The sequence below is a fragment of the Leguminivora glycinivorella genome, chromosome 19 (assembly GCF_023078275.1).
Source record: "Leguminivora glycinivorella isolate SPB_JAAS2020 chromosome 19, LegGlyc_1.1, whole genome shotgun sequence".
Lineage (NCBI taxonomy): Eukaryota > Metazoa > Arthropoda > Insecta > Lepidoptera > Tortricidae > Leguminivora > Leguminivora glycinivorella.
The window spans coordinates 6,833,620-6,853,569 of record NC_062989.1 but is presented as its reverse complement, the minus strand read 5'-3'; the positions used below and the strand labels follow the sequence as shown (position 1 = coordinate 6,853,569).

At 38.8% G+C, this 19,950-nt stretch overlaps 1 protein-coding gene across 1 annotated transcript; it reads left to right on the top strand.

The window, feature by feature from the left end:
• The first annotated feature begins 1,776 nt into the window (after positions 1–1,776).
• LOC125236653 (neurogenic locus notch homolog protein 1-like) lies at positions 1,777–16,236 on the top strand. Its single transcript, XM_048143539.1, has 11 exons — positions 1,777–1,926; positions 6,856–6,922; positions 10,378–10,599; positions 11,124–11,215; positions 11,461–11,542; positions 12,097–12,188; positions 12,483–12,647; positions 13,092–13,314; positions 13,794–13,927; positions 15,034–15,181; positions 15,737–16,236. Exons 2-11 carry the CDS (start codon positions 6,856–6,858, stop codon positions 15,967–15,969), a joined length of 1,458 nt encoding a protein of 485 aa, XP_047999496.1. The 5' UTR covers positions 1,777–1,926; the 3' UTR covers positions 15,970–16,236.
• Positions 16,237–19,950: the final 3,714 nt, after the last annotated feature.

Genomic DNA, 19,950 nt, shown 5'->3' with positions numbered 1-19,950 from the left:
ATGTGCGTTAGTCAACTAAACAGGCTTCCTTTGTGTGAGTAACTTTTTTTAAGAAATTGGTCGGTTTGCCTATAAAATGCGTATTTGCAAATGCGGCGGTAATGGACGTCGATTTCGATACCCGCGTTGATAGCCGCCGTTACCTTATGAAAAATTAAAAATTTAAAGACTTCATAATTTTTAAAAGTCACTGAACAAATGTTGGTCAGTTTAAGGAGTGTAGCCTACAGTTTGATTTTTTGCTTTTGTTACAGGCCCCACCCTGTATATGGATAAGGATATCGGACATCGTTCCTACACCCGATATCGGATTGGATAATGTGAAAACGCGCTAAATACACGCTGTAACAATACAGATAAGTATTATTAAGCTTATATTTCTCAGAGTAGCTAGTTCTAGATAAAAACCTGTGCCACGCATTCTTATTAGCAAGTCCAAAAATGTACTTCTTAATTTCCAGCTTAATCATCCTCCTTAACATCTCAAACATAAGTTACAGATCTGCATACAGTCAGCAGCAGAAGTTCCGTAGCGGGCAAGGTGTTCACAATGATCCTAACACGCTCTTATTGTCTTAAAAATAAGATCGTGTCAAGTTCATTTTGAACACCTTGCCCGCTACGCAACTTCTGCTGCTGACTGTACAAACAATACTCAGAAATCTGTTTTAGGTAATTCCTGTTTAAATAGAAAACTGACGTCATTTGTTAACAAAATGTAGAATAAGCATTACCTACTGATTGTATTTACAGTTCCGTACCGTACCATAATTAATAGCCATCCTTTTTCTTTATGCTATGAAAAAATGAGACAGAATGTATCGGTTAAGCATTACGATCTAAATATGGCGGGAAAGTAAGAACATAGTAAAGAACAAAGTTCAGTTGTCGCCACTCATAGTATTTACTTAGTATTTACAAGGACGATATAATACGGGACAGACAAGCTCATATAAAAAAGCGTACCCTGAAATGTATGGGGCTTTTAGGTTTAAAACTAGATGGCGCTGTTTCGCAGCCCGGAAGTGGCAAAAATCACGTACCTCCAAATATTTTTGCGTGTTTTTATTTTTTATAAGAACAAATAGCATGCTTCTTTATTTTAATATTATGATATTACGTCAATACAAATAAAAAAAAACTTGTAGGCATCATCAGTGTAGTTATGATAGTATTTAATAGGTGGCGCTAAAAAATTGAGGTACGATTCTTAGTATGAAGATTGTAAATCCTATATAAATAATCCTTGGTATTTATTTCCCGATTCAAACTTCGAATATTAGCTGTAGTGCTGTAGATAAGATATTTAATCAGATTTAGTAGTAAATATAGGTAATTTTTAAATTCCAGTAATAAAATTCAGCACAACTTGTCAAATATCAGCCGATTTCCAATTTGTATCACTCATTACGTCATTATCGATAATAGCATTTCGCTAATTATTACAGACTTCGAAAAGTTTTAATTTAGCAAAAAGGCCGATTCTGAAAAATTACAATAAGACGGTCAATGATCATGTTTGTCATGGGAACAATGTAAAAATTTCCGGTGTTCACTAACGTTTTCCAAGGCAAAGCCAGCAGTAATGGTAAATATGCGAAAATCAGCATGTTCCCGCGTTGGCACATTAAATTTTATAAACCTGTACTTTTTTGCTTGAGAAACCTGTACTTTGTTTATTTTCGTATTTTTCACAGAAAAGTCGCCGGGTTTCCCTAACGATTTCGACTCAAGGCGAAGCTGCGAAGGCACAGCCTAGCAGGATATGCGAAAATCAGCAGTCTCGCGTAGGCGCAGGACAGTATTATAAGCAAGCGCCAGCCCTCTAGGTTCGTTTCCACCGCGTCATCCGTCGCGCGGTGTCGTGTGTGAAACATCGATCGAAAATTATCGAATTATTTGTGATTGTGATTGTGAAGTGATAAGGTAGGTCGGTAGGTGGCGGGATTTTGAATTGATCTGCGTGTGAAGGAAAAGTTTTCAATTTTATGATTTAAAAATATTGAGTGCAGTGAGGAATCAATCAGTTTGTAAATTCAAATATGATAACAAAATAAGCCTATAAGATGTCTACGCCATAAATCAACTTCCAAACAAAAGAAGGTCGAAACAGATTCCGAACAAAAAAAAAGTTGTTTAGGTACCTACACACGAGTTACAGTTACTTAGTACTTAGTACACACGTAGACAACGTGTTCAGAAACATTATGTATTTGTATTTACATATTTTTTTTTATCTTATTCATATAGTATTAAATTAAAACACTATTTAATTACTGTCTCTGAATAACTATTTTTGAATATTCTATAAGTATTCGATATTTTGACGTAGCATGGATATAGTATCTCGCTATTACGGTGTCTCTACATCGGTTTGTAGTAACAAGCTACAAAACACATAACTAGTTTCGAAACAATTTCATAATCTTTAATAGTTTACATGTTTGTTTATAAGGACTTAGGACTTAAATGTCAAGCACTGCGTTCTTTAGGATTATGCAAATTTTAGTTAGAAATGTATAGATTAGGCACTTAACCTCCGGTACCTAAACAAAAACAAGACGTAGCAGGAATTAGGCAGAAATAAACAGAATAAAATCATAACATAAACTTATTTTGTCCACCAAGTTATATGTGTATAAATTATCGATATAACTATACTTTTATTATAATGTTTACAATTGCCTCAAGTATAAAATAAAATAAAAAAATAAATGTAAACGTTCAATTTACTTTTCATTCAAAAATAAAGTAGACCAACTGGTAATAACCATACACCTGCAATAGATGTAGGTTCCAACATTGATAATTTTAGTGTGTAACTTAGTCTCAATGGTCTCAATCTCAATGTTTAATAATAGAAAATAATTATTAAACAGTGATCATTATCTCAATGATCTGTTTTATTTTCTTGCACCAATATTATGAAGGATTAATCAAAGTTTAATGATCACCAATTCCACATGATTTCTACGTCACATACAATATTCCTTCTTATAAAGAAATGTCAAGGGCATAAATAATTTCTGATGTAAATTGGCTATCTGACTTACATTTTTCCCGACTCGCAAAAAGCCTAAAAATAAACCTGACATCTTTCTCGCAAGGCAGACCATTAAACCAAACCACAGAACACCCCACTAGAAGCCAAATGCAAGCGATATTGTTCGAGACGCAAATCACCAATCCTTGCGGGGTGAGGCGGGCGCGCACGGTGCTGCCATTGGTCGTTTCAAATAATGGCGCGCCTTTATGATTAGCAGTAGGGATGGGAATGGGACATGTCTATTATAGACAATGGTACCGGTACCAGTACTGTGGTGAATTTGTTTTGCAACAAATTATAATTAAATTATAATAAGGCCTAGTTACCCTTCGGGTTGGAAGGTCAGATGGCAGTCGCTTTCATAAATCTAGTGCCTACGCCAAATCTTGGTAGTAGTTTCCAAAGCGGACCCCAGGCTCCCATGAGCCGTGGCGAATGCCGATGCCGGGATAACGCAAGGAGGATGATAATTGTGATAGCATCTCAATAAAAATCATTCTAGTAACTAATAACTAAACTGTGCATTTTTACTTACGTTTACTAAGTTAAATAACCAACTAAATATTCTAAACTAATCAATGAACTAAATACCACTACAGACTCTACAGATTCTAGATAATTATTCACTATTACAAATCTGCTTTCTTTTATATTTCATAAAATGGTAGCACATGGTACGAACGGCAGTACGAAGTTCCCGCAACAGACATAAACTAACATGGCCCCATGCCTAGTCGTTTACGTGAAAGGGATAGCATATCACATTGTTAACTCGGTAAAGAGGGATGGACGCGCCTCGGCGCCGCTCAGCACAACCATATTGACCAGTATAAATGAACTCCGCGGACAATAAACAATATTCAACAAAATAATTAATTTGACTTAACTGTGGAATGTTGTTCCATCTTTTTTACATGTAGAAGTGTTAGAAGACTTGCCACACCACTTTATGCTGTAAGAGACCATTGTTTGCAACCAAAATTGATTATTTAAGATTTTTTCCCGAGCGGACACGGACACTGTTAGCGGGTCGTATACTTGGGCGGTCGAGACTTTTACTCGAGACGCTCTTTACCTTAAACGTTTAACATTTAAGTCAGAAAATTAAGCGTGAGTCAGTTCTACGCAAGGTTACCATTTTCATAATCCAAAACTAACCGTTTTTACACATTAACCAGTATTTGCTGACCTCTGCGGGCTTACCGCGATTACCGAAGTTTACAATTTCATGGTCATCTTTCGGTGGCAAGGCCTTAATTAAAGACGCCCTTCATTTGTTAAATTTGGCGTCCGCGGTAGGCCTCCTAGGGCTTCTAGGTCAAAAACAAGTTTGTCACTAGAAAAGGGCTCGAAAATTTAAAAAGGACGATAAACATACATGCCTTCGCTTTTTTCTAGTGACGGTAATCGCTTATTCTTATAGATATTACTTAAACTTTCGTGAGACATATTCAAATGTATTCACGTGAATATATAGCGATTATTATTATGAAGTTATATTGGAACAATTTGTTACAGTTAAATGTTCTTGCTTCGTGAATACATAGGCTTTAAAAGGAGCTGTACTCATTCATGTATTCATTGATTTAATACAGCTGACGTCACTTGCATTGTGGTTACGTTACCATTCATGTGTGCGACTTTTAACATGGTGGTGATGTGTAGACAAGTTATTATGAATGAAAGATATAATCGGACGATGATCATATTATGTCATGAACACTCTTTTATTCTTATGTTAGTTAATATCTCTAAATTGTCTCTAAAGCTGTAATATTAAGTCAACAAATTGTAGCTACTATTTATCTAACCTAAATGTTTATTTAATTAATTTTAAATCAGTACTACTGTGCACTATATTAATTTTAGCCTGGAATACTGGTCCCTTAGAAGTCCTTTAATTTATCCCTCCATGGGCTTAATAGTTAAATAATGGAATATATTTTGACCCTATATATTTTTTTAATTTTCAACATGTACTCGTAGCGAGTAACTACTCGTATTAGGGACCATGCTAAATAATTGCAATAAGAATGAGTTATGAAACTTATGAGACATGGACACCGTCGCCGCCAATTTCTCGAAACTACACGTTACAATTTACAAGTCTATGTCTAATATCACTAATATGACAAGTTGGAAAGAGACTTCCGCTTGTAACTTGTATCTTTCAGTTTTGAGAAATGGGCCCCAGCTATAAATACTCGTATGCAATAACAATAACTTACTCGTAATATACTTAGGTAACTAGTTTCCCTGAAAAACACAATTCACCCATTATATACCTTACAAAAGGAAATTAATGATTCATGTTCACCTGTGACAATAAAAATGCATAAAGTATAATATTAATATTATCTAAGCATACAGTATGTTACCAGCTAGTGGACTTTTTTTAAAGGACATAATCTAACATAATTAGTAACTTACTTAACCATGGCTTTAATAAAAAATAGTTATTTGTTTTACAAGGGGGCAAAGTTGTAGTTTAACCGCACGTGCCTATATACCCGAGCAAGCGAAAGATTCCAATATTGAACCGCGAGCGTAGCGAGTGGTTCAAAAAGTGGAATCTTGAGCGTTGCGAGGGTTTCAAGGCACGAAGGTTAAACAAACTTTGCCTCCGAGTGAAACACAAAATTTTTCACCACACCAACACGAACAAAATACTGACTATAAAACATGAAACTAGCAATGCTAAGTACAAGCAATGCTTAGTTTGGGGTCATGCGCGGATCCAGGGGGGGGGGTCATGGGGGTCATGACCCCCCCCCCTGGAGCCTAGGTTGGCCATACAAATAGACCACGTGACCCCCCTCTGGGGCCTGGGCCTTTACCACGAGACCCCCCCCTGGGCACGAAGCTGGATCCGCGCTTGTTTGGGGCTAAGTTGATCTGTGTAAGGTGTCCCCAATATTTATTATTACATACATACATACAATCACGCCTGTATCCCATGAAGGGGTAGGCAGAGCACATGAAACTACTCAAGTTTCAGTGCCACTCTTGGCAAATAAGGGGTTGACAGAAAACGAAATTGTGACATATTGTGTGTATTTATTATTATTAACTATTATACCTACTCGTAAACTTTCTAACAAAATTTTTGTGCCAGAAATGTACAGCACAGCTGTGATTATGATCTGCAGCATACCTATGATTTGCTGATATAGGTACGCAAACGATTGCTAATGGATGATATTATGTATTAATATCGGTTTAAATAAATGCCCGCAGGGTGGTGATGGTGGTAACACACTGTATATGTACCACATTCAAGATACGTTAGTTTGTATCGTCTTGATGCTTTCGAAAAGTGGACAAGGTATAGTATGAATTTTCAGAGATGATTTTTTGGCTCTTGCCGTAATCTGTTAAACAAAAGCCTTTGTTTCTATTATTCACGGTGGCTAGCTCCCGTTTAAACGGCACGCGCTAAAATCTCAGTGTAGTTAAAAAGCAACTATCATGATAGCAATAAGGTTCAAATTTATGAAACAGTTCGCAGTATGCAGGTAACTTTTTTCGAAGATGACAAAACGCCGTGTTATCTCCGAAAGGGTTTTTTATGGATTTGAACCTTATTACTATCTTGATAGTTGCTTTTTAACTACACTGAGACTTTAGCGCGTGCCGTTTAAACGGGAGCTAGCCGCCGTGAATAATAGAAAAAAAGGGTTTTGTTTAACAGATTACGGCAAAAGCCAAAAAATCATCTCAGAAAATTCATACTATACACTGAGTGGTGTGTGAAAGGTTAAATAGTTTTACGCAACATTTACAATAAAAAAATATTTTATTCATTTCAGATGGCCGGTTCCTTACTAGTCATAGCACCTCTGGTGCTCTTTGCGTGCCTGCAAGTTGGGGTAGAAGGTAACTGTGTATTTCTTGCTTATTTACGAGAACAAACCATGAGTCACTTTATTAATCTGATGTGACAGTTGTTGATAGGTAGTCAGCAACAAAACGGAATAATGCATCAATAGTATCTCTAATTATACTTAGTTACTTACTCAATACTCAATAAGTACTATCAATTTATTATACTTATATTTATTTTACTCAATATTATTATACTTTAACCCTTAGCAATGATAATCGCAGTTACAGGAAACTACTTAGCTGTTTCTGTTTGGCAAAAAATCCTCGGATTGCCAATATTTTTTCGTTGTTTCATCCGCTAGTACCTAGTGATGCTGGCGTTACGTGTAATATTAGCAGAGCAAATTCAGATAGTCAATTATTCAGTAATGATTAAACAATAGTCAATGATGTTTTGATTTCCTGATCAAAAGTGTAACTAAAATTAAAATTTAATAATTCTATCACAATCATTAGCCACTATTAATATTTATGAAAGGTTGAAAGGTTAAGAACCTGCGCCTGAGCAAATAATGTTTCTCTTGACCTCACATACCAGCAATTTTTATAGTGAACAAGGAACGCACTTGACATTGGCTAGTCTAACAAAAGCTAAAAAAAAACTTTTGAAACTGAGCCTTGAAGGACTCTTTTCGCTAAATTACATCACATACTATTAACCTTAACAATAGAAATATACTTGACAACAAAGAACTGGCAAGCCCCATATACGGCGTGACATGTTGTCAGTAGGCAGACGATGAATTAGATTAGATACGCAAAAACATTTACATTTTCATTTGACGATAATAGGTTCATTTCAACCCACGCAAGATGGCGGAATCAGTGTACCTCTACTCGTACCTTACGAACCTTAAATAGCATTAGAACTTTAAGACTAACCAGTAGATATATATGTTAAGACTGCGTAGAACACACATAAATGTTGTAGGTAGTCAGATAAAGAGTCACTTCTCCGTTTTAGTTTTAGATGAGAATTTCCGTAAAGTATATTAAAACTTTTTGGTCACTGGACTTTTGATCCTCGACAGGAATGGATTCATTTGGCATCAAAAAAATGTTTGTCTAAATGACATTTTTCTCCCACCCTGCATGTTTTTTACAAAAATGTAAAAGCGTCAATCTCCATTAATAAGAGTAGCACCACGGGATCTGCCTTTACTGATCCAGTAAAGGTTACTGTACCCTGTGTATCACCATAAATATCCAAAATACATACCTAATATCAAATTAAATATTGGGCATTAGGGCCATTAGGTAAGGTAATTTTGATATTTTTGATTGTATCAACTGAAACTACATTTTGTTTTTGGTTAAAGAATTTTAAGTAGCTATACATATACTTCGATGCAAAACCTTTTTGGACAATGCATCGTTAATTATTGCACAAAAACCCGTTGTTTTGATAAACTCCAATATTTGGTCATTCAATTTATTGAGTCATCGAATGCATTTTTGTCGGATCTTGTTTTTACATATTCGAAGCCAAATAAACAAGTATAGACATTAATATATATACAATAATAAATACAGGTGCTTTACTGAAGGTTACTTTAGTTGTTGACCACGCGGAATCCACCTACATGAGTTATTGTCATATTAGTCATGTAACTATTGTAACAAAATGTGCCGTATTCTATGAAAAGGTTCAACATTATCGGTAGTCTATAAGATCGATTTTATATTAACAAGCTAATATGGACATAGCGCCTTATTGATAGTAAGTACCTACCGTTTTGGTTGAAAATGGCACATTTATGTTTACTGTGCCCGGTAGCAGTACAAGTCAAATGCGGTACTAATGTGGGTAATTTATCAGTACTTAACTGTTATATTTTGAAGGTTAAAGGACTTTTGAACAGAAATGTATGATTTAGGACATTCTAAAAATAAGTTGACAAATAAAACTAACAAAATAACCGTTCATAATCATCATAATATGATATATTATATCAGTCTTGTATTGGCCTACTGCTGAGCATAGACGTCTCTTCTAGTACGCCACTTTTACTTAAACACAATTGGAAAAAATATAATACCTCAGCAAGATAAATTTGCAAAAAAATAATTATACTTATAAGCAAGATTGATTTTATTTGCACATCCATTTGTAAATGAGCATTACCTACTTAATTACAACGTGTCGTGTACAAACTTTTATTGCAGTCTTGTTCACGTACAATTGTACATTATTACATCTATATAATAAAACCTACAGTTAAGGTACCTATTAAACATGGACATTGGACATGGTCTAAGTGCCAAAAATACGCATAGATAGGTACACTAACGTGTGGAAAATACATGCGCGGATCCCCCCCCTGGAGCCTAGGGGGTCCATACAAATAGACCACGTGACCCCCCCCCTGAGGCTTAGGCCTTTTTACCACGTGACACCCCCCCCCCCCCCCCTGGGCACGAAGCTGGATCCGCGCTTGGTCTGCAATAGACGTTAAGGCCGATGATGATGATGATGTCTATGTCTACATATTTTGGCACTATGTCCGTATCCATATTTATTACCTTGTTTGTACAAGGACAAAGGGTCTGTAGGTTGATGTTTACGTGTTTTACATAACTAAATGGTTGTCCCAAGGTCCGTTTTGTTCTCGTTCTAATCAATAATCGATGCGAAATAAAACTGCTCTATTTTTGTTTTTTTATGGTTGATTAGGCCGACATCGCCAGATACGGTTTTAGGATGTTGGGCATGTAAATTTGACGCCCACGCTGTGCTATTGTTTTATTTTTAACCGCCGCCCAAATCTCAAGGAAGGGGGTTCTCAATTCGTCTGTATGTTTTTTTTTAATGTTTGTTCCACGATATCTCCGTCGTTACTGGACCGATTTTGAAAATGTTTTTTTTTTTATTGAATGTATATACATACAGATTGGTCCCATTTCTATCAGAACCCAGTTCAGATGATGAGATTCTGGAGAAATCGAGGGAACTCCTCAAATCTTAAAGGCATACATATAGTGATTTTTGTGTTTTTATACGAAAAGCATGCGTTTACGTCTAGAACAGTGACATTTGGTGCAGTGGAATTGCTGATGATGATCAGAACAGAACTCCTCAAATCTGAACGGCACAAAAGTGACTTCGGTATTTTTATAAGAACAGCATGCATTTACGTTCAGAACAGTGACATTTATTTGTTAGGAGATTTGTTCTCTTTGCTATGTTTGTTAAGCATATATATCTATTGATTTTTCTATAAGATCGGTTATACCTATGCGGGAAATAACAGGTCACACAAATTCTAAATTTAAAGTCAGTAAATTTTAGGTACATTTCTCGAAGAATCAAAACCATAATTTCATTTTAAAATATCAAAAATCTGCTTTGTATTATAGAGACCCGTCTACCTCTGCATTAACCACCTACTCGTATACCTGGTATCTTTCTGTGACACCCTGTATAATCATTCCCCTTTTGCCCACAGCTCAACGCTACTACAACTACTACCCTCGCGGCTACTACGGCCGTAACCTAGGTTCCCTGTACGAACATGGACGCTCCATTTCCGATAACCAGGTGGCTTGTGGGGCCCATACCTGTGGTGTGGGAGCTCACTGCACTCAGGGCAGTGTGAGGCCAGTCTGCGCCTGTCTGCCAGGGCATTCTGGAGACCCGCTGTCGCAGTGTATCAGGATTGAGTGCGTTGGTAAGTCTTGTCCAACTTCGATACCCAGGTGGCTTGTAGGGCGCATACTTGTGGTGTGGGAGCTCACTGCACTGAGGGCAGTGTAAGACCAGTCTGCGCCTGTCTGCCGGGACATTCTGGAGACCCGCTGTCGCAGTGTGTCAGGATTGAGTATGTGATTGGTGAGTCCTGTAGGTACATACGTTATTTATGTACAGCAACCATGGACGTTCCATTTTTGACACCTAGCTGTATATTGAGGTTTGTACCTACGTATGGTATCTCACTTCACTTTGGCCAGTGTGTATTGGCTTGCGAAGACATTCTGGAGATCTGTTTTCGCAGTGTAGGAGAATGTTAGAACTGTTAGAAGTGACTTGTGGACCTTATGGTAGCTCCACAACTCGAGTTGCCCGCTAGATGACTTGCGGAGTCCAGAAGTCATGTATATATTGCGCCCAGTGTGCTTTAAATAAAAATTTATCATTAAAACACAGTTGACAATGTAGCATTACGATATTGAACTTGATTTTCTTATATTCTAGATAACAGCGAATGCCGAAGCCATCAGACTTGCGTTAACCAGCACTGCGTTAATCCTTGCGAGGGCACCTGTGGCATCAATGCCAACTGTGATGTAAGTACCTAATAGGCATCAGTGGTGGCTGGTGAAAATTTCTGCCAGGCAACACTGAGCAAAAAGAAACCTACCTTAACATTAGGTACTTTACTTAGTAATCAATTTTAGACAAGCCGGTGGGAATCGGCTTGTATGGACCAGCCGCTGCTGATAGGCATAGAATAGCTCTTTCCATCAGTCTTTGCCACAAAATATAATTTGAAATATTTTTGTACGAGTCTAAACATGATTATTTGCTTCAGGTCCGCAACCATGTTCCGGTCTGTACTTGCCCTGCTGGATACACCGGCAATCCCTTCTCTTCCTGCAGAGTTGCCGACCCAGGTAATTATAATGACATGTGGACAATCATTAGACATTCCTTTTTGCCTTTATATTAAATGGTCCCAGTAAATGCGAACTGCTAAGGAGTGGAACATGCTGGTTCTGTATTCCCGGTTGATTACAATCTAGGTATCTTTAAATCTAGAGTGAATAGACGACCGGTCTGGCTCAGTCGGTAGTGACCCTGCCTGCTGAGCCGCGGTCCTGGGTTCGAATCCCGGTAAGGGCATTTATTTGTGTGATGAGCACAGATATTTGTTCCTGAGTCATGGATGTTTTCTATGTATATAAGTATGTATTTATCTATTTAAGTATGTATATCGTCGCTTAGCACCCCATAGTACAAGCTTTGCTTAGTTTGGGGCTAAGTTGATCTGTGTAAGGTGTCCCCCAATATTTTATTACTGAACCAGTTAGGTACAACTTCGACGTTGTCGTCACTTTCCATCAGGTGCGACTAAAATAGGTATTTTATTGCCTCCAAATAAGTCGCGTCTTTGTTGACGCCATTAAAGAGAGAGATATGTAATTAAATTGATAAATTTCATTTGCAGAGGAAGCTTGCCATCCGTCTCCATGTGGATCAAACACGAAATGCCACGTCGCCAACAACCAAGCCATCTGTACCTGTCTTCCTGGATACAGGGTAAATATTAATTTGAATTTAAGTACTAAAGTTTTAATTTAACACTACTTATGATATTTGTCGAGAGAAGTGTAAATTCTTTACACTTCTACTTCACACTTAAATAAAACAAAACGAAGAACAGTCCGAAACTTTACCCTCGCTTTGGGAACAGTTCCAAAAGAGTAACTGGATCACGGACGTAATTTAATTTATAGGATTACGCGATTTTTCACCATGTCTGAAGTTCCAGAACCAATTTAACGTCATTGAACCTATTTTTTGATAATAACTAATACAACTTATGTCCTCCAGGGTAGCCCACTGTCCGGCTGCCGTCATGAGTGTGAATCCGATCACGAGTGCGGCTCGCAGCAGACTTGCCGCGACTTCAAGTGCGTCAGCCCTTGCAGCGACTGCGGAGTCAACGCTGACTGCGAGACTGTTGCTGCACATCGCGCTGTTTGCAAGTGCCCCAGAGTAAGTTAAAACATATCAGCATAATCGTTTTTTTACACTCTTTAATACCCACCGTCATAAATGACATAACGAGTGCAGTGGCCCATTTCCCAAAGCTGGAAGTTACAAAGTTACAAGCGGAAGTCTCTTTTCAACTTGTCATATTAGACAGTGACTACCACTTGTAAATTGTTTCTTGTAGCTTCGAGAAATGGGCCCCTGGTGTGCTGATTGGTCTTTGGTCTAATCGGTTATATTTTTCAGATGATATTTGCGTAAGCTTAAAATTTTTATCCTTAAGCTCTACTTTGGATCTTCTTCATTTAAGACTATTCCGAATTTCTTATAACAACGCAACCGTTTTGAGTAGACAACGAGAATTAGCATACTGGGGGTTAAGAGAAAGTTACTTTAGCTGTTCTCACTGAAATTATCTAATTTACAATGGGCATTTCTTTAATCCAGGGCTACCACGGCGACCCCTACCGCATCTGTTCCCCCGAGTGCACATCCGACGGCGAGTGCCCCAGCTACAAGCCCGCCTGCGTCTACAACGCCTGCATCAACCCCTGCACCAACGTCTGTGGAGTCAACGCTGACTGCAACCTCCGTGGCCTGACCCCTGTGTGTTCCTGCCCGAGGAACATGACTGGAGACCCCTTCACTTACTGCAGGCCTTTCGAAGCTCGTAAGTAAAGACTATCCATAATTTTATAGGCTTGTATAAATCTGTACGTGCTATACCTATGTACGTCGCCTGTACGCCTTAACGTCGATTGCAAAGCTCGAATCAACGCCAGTAGTATTAAGTGTGATTAAGTTCAAGGACGTTTGCTACAACTTCAGCCGCTGCACCCCTGTGTGTAGGAAGCACTACTCAGTTTGTCGTGAGGTCATTTCACTTCCTGCAGGCCGTTCGTAGCCCGTAAGTTAACGTAATATCGAGCGTTAAAACCTGCAGCTGTTTGCTAGTCCAGGAACATGAATTCCTGCATCAATTGTCAAAAAATTTTGGAAGCATATGAAATATTCTTGCGTTACCTATAGTGCTCCAACCAAGTATGCATAAGCGGTTTAAGAAAGTTCAACTCTTTTTTTTAATCTAGCCTATAATGGTGTCCCACTGCTGGGCAAAGGCCTAAATAACTTATATAATTTTGTTAACAGGTGACCTTTGCGAGCCCAACCCCTGCGGTACCAACGCAAAGTGCACCCCCGGCCACGACAGAACCGGAGCTGAGCGTCCCGTCTGCACCTGCCCCTCTGGATACATTGGAAACGCTCTCGTCAACTGCGAACGAGTAAGTTTCTTGATTCCAGCGTGCGTAGCCGAATGCACAAACGCTTAATATGGCGCAAAGGGGCCGATTAATATGGCGTATTGCACGCAACCATTGCTCTGGTACACTGTCCCTCTGGTAAATGTGGTACGGTACACCTGTCCCTCTGGATAGTCTGGATACATCGGGAACGCCCTCGTCAACTGCGAACGAGTAAGTTTCCTGATTCTAGAACTTACCTATAGAACTTATATAAAATTTTTTGGACAGCGTAAAGTATATCTCCTATAAGAAGTCCGGAATTTGGTAGAGGTTGATTAAATTCGCTGGTTACCTACGTGACTGATTACTATTAAGTGTAAGGCGTTTGTGATCGCCCGGAGCGGAGCGTTCGACAGGGCATACAGCGGGGCGGGCAAGCGTGCGTACATTCTATGCAGTGTCGACTCAGGACACTTGTATGAGCTTCAATTGTTTGACATGCACGCCGCACGCCCAATACGATATACGTGCACAGTTCTTAAATCCTTTTACTAAAATGCATGCGTCCAATTTTAACAAAAAACAAGTAAAAGTAGTAATTACGGTTCTTTGTTCTTGTCACAATTGACAGATTTGTATCCAGCAAGGTTTCGTCCCATTGATATGTCGGTCAGACATTTGAATAGACTCGTATTGTCCAAGAAACCTTGTGCATGCGATTTACATGACATCAGCATGTTGTTAACCATGTATATATTTCCTTGTTAATTGCTGTGTGTAGGTAGAGTAATTATTTAATTTTATCCATACTTACTAATATTATAAATGGGAAAGTGTGTGTGTGGTGTGTGTGTGAGTCTGTCACCCGTCTTTCACGGCAGAACGGAGCGACGAATTGTTGTGATTTTTTAAGTAGAGTTAGTTGAAGGGATGGAGAGTGACATAGGCAACTTTTTGTCTCTTTCTAATTCCCCACTTCCCTAAAATGGGGGGTGGAAGTTTGTATGGAGTATTCCGCAATTTTAGAATTTAACGCGAGCGAAGCCGCGGTCAAAAGCTAGTGCTGTATATAGCAAGAGGTACCCAAATTCATAATGGTATTGTTTCCAGATGTAATGTAATTTATGTAATGTGTTCTTTTCTAGGGTGAATGTGAGCTGGACTCCCAATGCCCCGACCATCTGGCCTGCGTCGGTTTCCAGTGCGTGGACCCTTGCCTCGGCAACACCCAGTGCGGTTCCGGAGCTGTGTGCATGGGCAGGAGACATCTTGCCGTCTGCACTTGTCCTCAAGGTATCATAACTCTTACTATAGCTGTACTGTAGCAGGACTCCCACGTGCCCCACCATCTGGAAAGGTTCCAGTGTGTGGACTCTTGTCTTGGCAACACCCAGTGCGGTTCCGGAGCTGTGCGCATGGGCAGGAGACATGTTGCCGTCTGCACTTGTCCTCAAGGTATCCTAACTCTTAGTATAGCTGTACTGTAGCAGAACTCTCAGTGCCCTACCACCTGGAGAGGTCCAGTACGTGGACCCTTGTCTCGGCAACACTCAGTGTGGTTCCGGAGCTGTGTGCATGGGCAGGAGACATCTTACTGTCTGCACTTCTCCTCAAGGTATCCTATTGCTGTTGTAGTGCTGTAGCTGAACTCCCAGTGTCCCAACCACTTGATGAGCCCCAGTACGTGGAATCTTATCTTGGCAACACCCAGTACCTCGAGTCAAGTCGTGAGAAGTACCAAGAGGATATCCTACCAACCTCTTCTTAGTTAACTGGCAATTTCTGGTCGTGTGATAGGTACCTGACACTGTTTGACTTAGTACTAAATTTGATTCTTTCTTTGCTCAGGTCGCAATGGCGATGCCCTGGTAAACTGCTACGAAAGCCGATCCGTCGCTGCCTCCACTCGTTACTACAGATACAAGCGTAACGGCAATGGCGACCCTGAACCTGCTGCCGTCTCCGAAGCTACCGTGGAAGAGACAGAAGCAACCCAAGCTACCGAAGCGAAGAGCGAAGCAAAGGAGGGCGAAGCGAAAGTTGAGGCGACCGAAGCACCTGAAGCTAAAGCTTCCTCTTAAACGGACGTGGAAAAGATAGATTAAGTCTAAACGCTGCCAATTTTATAAAAGAGATTGTTTGTCAATGTATAAAATCTAGGGGTTTTTGTTGTGAATGTTACATATGAACACAATTTATCTAGATGTTTGTTTTGCTGAGTAATAAAACTAATATATTACTGACAGTGTAAAATCCACGTCTGCTGTTGACATAGTATTAATAAGAAATATGTTTTAATGAATGGGGACATTTTTTATTTTTAATAAAAAATACTGAACCTAACTTTATACCTTTGTTTTTTTTCGTCTAAGGAAGCACTGAGAGTCCTTGTTATTGGAGCCTATTCTTAAGTCTAACTAAACTTGTAGAGTCAAAGAATTAACCCCTAGAACGCCGATGTTAAAATTTTGCTACTGAATTAATTAACCTTTGATTTGTTAATTAAAGTCCGTTTGTCCGTGACGGATATCGGATACTGGACGAGGTATTCGAGGGGTTAAATATATAGTTGCGGACAAAGTGTCAAAATTATCCACGACCTGAACGTATACTATAAGCAATAAAGTCGTGTGTGCATATTGTTAGCACTTTGTACGCATTTATATGAAACACAGTGACTGTACTGCCGGTCTAGCCAAAATGACAATAGTTGACTGTGATGTGACTACGTAGCAATGCGAGACGAACGGAGTCGAAATCGCCCGATCGGGTCAGTGTCCAACCCAAAGAATATGTCCAACCACCAGAGATGTTAAAAAATAGGTAGTGCAATGTATTTAAATAGGTACAAAATGCAAATACTTTGGTTTTTTAACTATTTCAAATAAAAATACAAAATAGTTTTACAAAAAGGTATTTGAAATACAAAATGCAAAATAGGTATTTTCAAAATACCTTTATTCAAATAAAATACTTTTTTGACATAAGTTAAAACTTTTATTAAAAGATGTGTCTAAAATACAGAATCAGCAGTGACTCCTGAAACCTGGCTCTATAAAATTAACACGTTAAAAAGTGAAGCCAAAAATGGACTGTCTCCATATCTTTTACCTAATCAGGGTGTCCACTACTAAACCCAAAAAAAAATCCCTGTCTTTCCTGACTTTCCATGACCATTAAAGAAAATTTCCCTGACCAAATTTTCATTCAATTTTTACCACTTTTGCTTAGGGTTGCAAAAAACGCTTTTTTTCTGTCTTGAAAAAATAAGTTTTTTTAGGGTTCCGTACCTCAAAAAGGAAAAACGGAACCCTTTATAGGATCACTCGCGCGTTTGTCTGTCCGTCTGTCATAGCCATTTTTTTTTTCTGGAATATGCTTGTTTTCTATAGTACGAAATATTAAAATTTGCAAGGCAGTTTATACTTCATACTTTTATACCTACGGTTTTTTTATCTTTATGTTAACTATTAAACTTTAATTTCTGGTTTTATAAAACTAATATATGTAAACGAAATCTGTAGTTGGTAGTTATCGCCATTTACTTTTGGCTGTACCAGTGCTGGCTCGTGCATCACGGTAGATCGAGTTTTGAGTTTCGGCGCTGTTGGATAAACAACGCTAGAAAAAAACATCGCGAGCGGAGCGAGCGCGAAAATTTTTCCCCTTTTATACGTCTCTGGGGCTGATAGTAGTTATTATGTACATAACAAGGGAAGCAAATGGAGTACCTAGTCTATCAGAGCAGAGTAGTTATGTTATCTGCAAGTTGTGGAAACTTTCCAAAAAAATCTTACATTTCACGAAAAATTCATGAAACTTTCACGAAAAATAAAGGGAATTTAAATTTATGAAATGGAAATTAGCAAACGCGAGCGAAGCGAGCGCGAAATTTTTTCTTTGTTGTCAGCGTCGGGATGCCCATTTAGGTGATGTTTTGCCACTATATGCCTTTTATTAGGTTTCCAAGTGTTTTGAAGTTTTCTCATCGTCACGCTTATTATCCTCCTATGCTCCTTTGACTCATACAAAATTGCGCCTCTATGTGACGTTTGGCGCCAATAGCTTTATGAGGAACTCTGCTTTGGATTGTCGGATAGATACTTAGAATTTGAACAGCGGCGTAGCTTTGTCTTTGTAGTTTTCACATCGCCCTAGCAAAAGCACCTATCTTATGAATGTTGTACATGGTGACATTGTGGTGCAACTTTTCAGTTAATCTGAATCACAATAACTGAATTTATTCCCGACCCCCTTCGCCGTTTTGAAATATCCGTAGGGCACGCAATGTAAAAATTTTGATTTTTTCCGGATATACGATTTTGGGCCGGATAAATTAAGGTCAGCTAGAGCATGAAGATATCTCTCATTAGCAATCACTGGGATGGAGGCCAGGTACTATACTTGTCATGAAAAGTCTAAAGAGACAATTTTAAGTTGCCTTAAAATCACTACCGGGAATCCATCTTTGCTGTCATGGATGTGGCCAACCCAAGAAAATATATTATTTTTTCAATACATTTGATTTTTTTTGTTGGTGTAAAGTTTTTCCCTGACCTCCAAATAATTTCCCTGACTTTCCTTGACTTTCCATGACCACTATGAGCTTCCCTGATTTTTCCCTGACTTTCCAGAAAGTGGATACCCTGCTAATATGTATTGTAAAAATCGAATGAAAGAGTTATATTGCAATATGTATGAAATATGAAAAAAAAATTCTAAAATGATAGTATCTAATATTAATTAATCATAATACATTACAGCTGCACTAAATAGAAATGCCTACAGTCATCATTAGGTATACGAATCCTATGGATTTACCCCGATTTTTCGATCAGGGTGCTTTGGGATCTTGCAACAAATCACTTATTGAACCTTAATTATTATAGGAACTATGTTGGCAGCACTGAAAATAAGTGTGTTTTTGTAAAACATTAAATTAAGCGCTTCCGAACGTGTTGTCCCAGTCAGTACTTAACAAGAAAAATTTGAATACGCGCTCGGTACCATCATCTTACGTCAAAAAGAAAAAAAAAGCATTTTGTATTTTGAAGTGGTAGAAAATACAAAATACTTGTACTAAAAAGTATTTCAAATAAAATACAAAATAGTTTTCGATAAAAGTATTTAAAATACCAAATACAAAATAGGTATTTTGTATTTTGTATTTCTATTTGAAATGCTTTTATTTCAAATAGTTAACATCTCTGCCAATCACAGTCGTCATAATCATAAGAGTCCAGTTTACTTGTTACCTGTTTTAAATAATAGTTGTCCTCAACTGTTACGTATATAACTATGTGGGTAGTTATAAGTGCATGCAAACGGTGGCTGCGTCCACCGTCATTCTGAGAAATATATGAGTTCATAAATGGCTGCCTTGCGTTTGACTGTGTCCCCTGTCCAATACTTAACAGTGGCGGCGATTCGTGTGACCTACGCGTGTTTTCGAAGGAAATATGTTGTCTAATAACAATACTGTAGGATTGTTCGCGATTTTTGATCACCAACAGCAAGATTGGACAGTTTACAAAAACAGACTGAACCAGTGGTTTATCGCGAACAATATCAGTGTAGAATCGGACAAAGCGGGAATCAAGCGACGAGCAATATTGTTAAGCGCATTGAGTAGAATACGTATCAGTTAGCGACTCATCTCGTGTTACCGGGTGTGTTAGAGGAAAAGAGTTTCGATGACGTGGTCAAGGCCCTGGATGGCCATTTTACGCCAAAGCGGTGCGTGTTTGCTGAGCGGTTCCACTTTTATTCGGCGTCGCAGCAAACAGGCGAGACCCACGCGCAATGGGCTGCGCGACTTAGGGGGCTCGCAGCGCATTGTGATTTCAAACACATTCAAGACACACTTCTGGATAAGTTCGTCATGGGTATGACGCCAGGTCGCGAGCGAGAGAAGTTATTCTCCAAGGACGTCAGTGAACTCACGTTAGCGAATGCCATCGAGTTGGCAGAAAGCGTGCGGTGCGCGCGCACCGCCGCCAGCACGACCGCGGCGTCAGCGCCGGGGCCGTCGTCCGCCGGAGCCGAAAATGTGTTCAAGATCG

Coding starts and splice junctions, on each gene's coding strand:
- LOC125236653 (XM_048143539.1), top strand. CDS start 6,856: ATGGCCGGTTCCTTACTAGTCATAGCACCTCTGGTGCTCTTTGCGTGC. Junction 11,216..11,460: donor GCATCAATGCCAACTGTGAT/GTAAGTACCTAA, acceptor TATTTGCTTCAG/GTCCGCAACCATGTTCCGGT. Junction 11,543..12,096: donor CTGCAGAGTTGCCGACCCAG/GTAATTATAATG, acceptor TTTCATTTGCAG/AGGAAGCTTGCCATCCGTCT.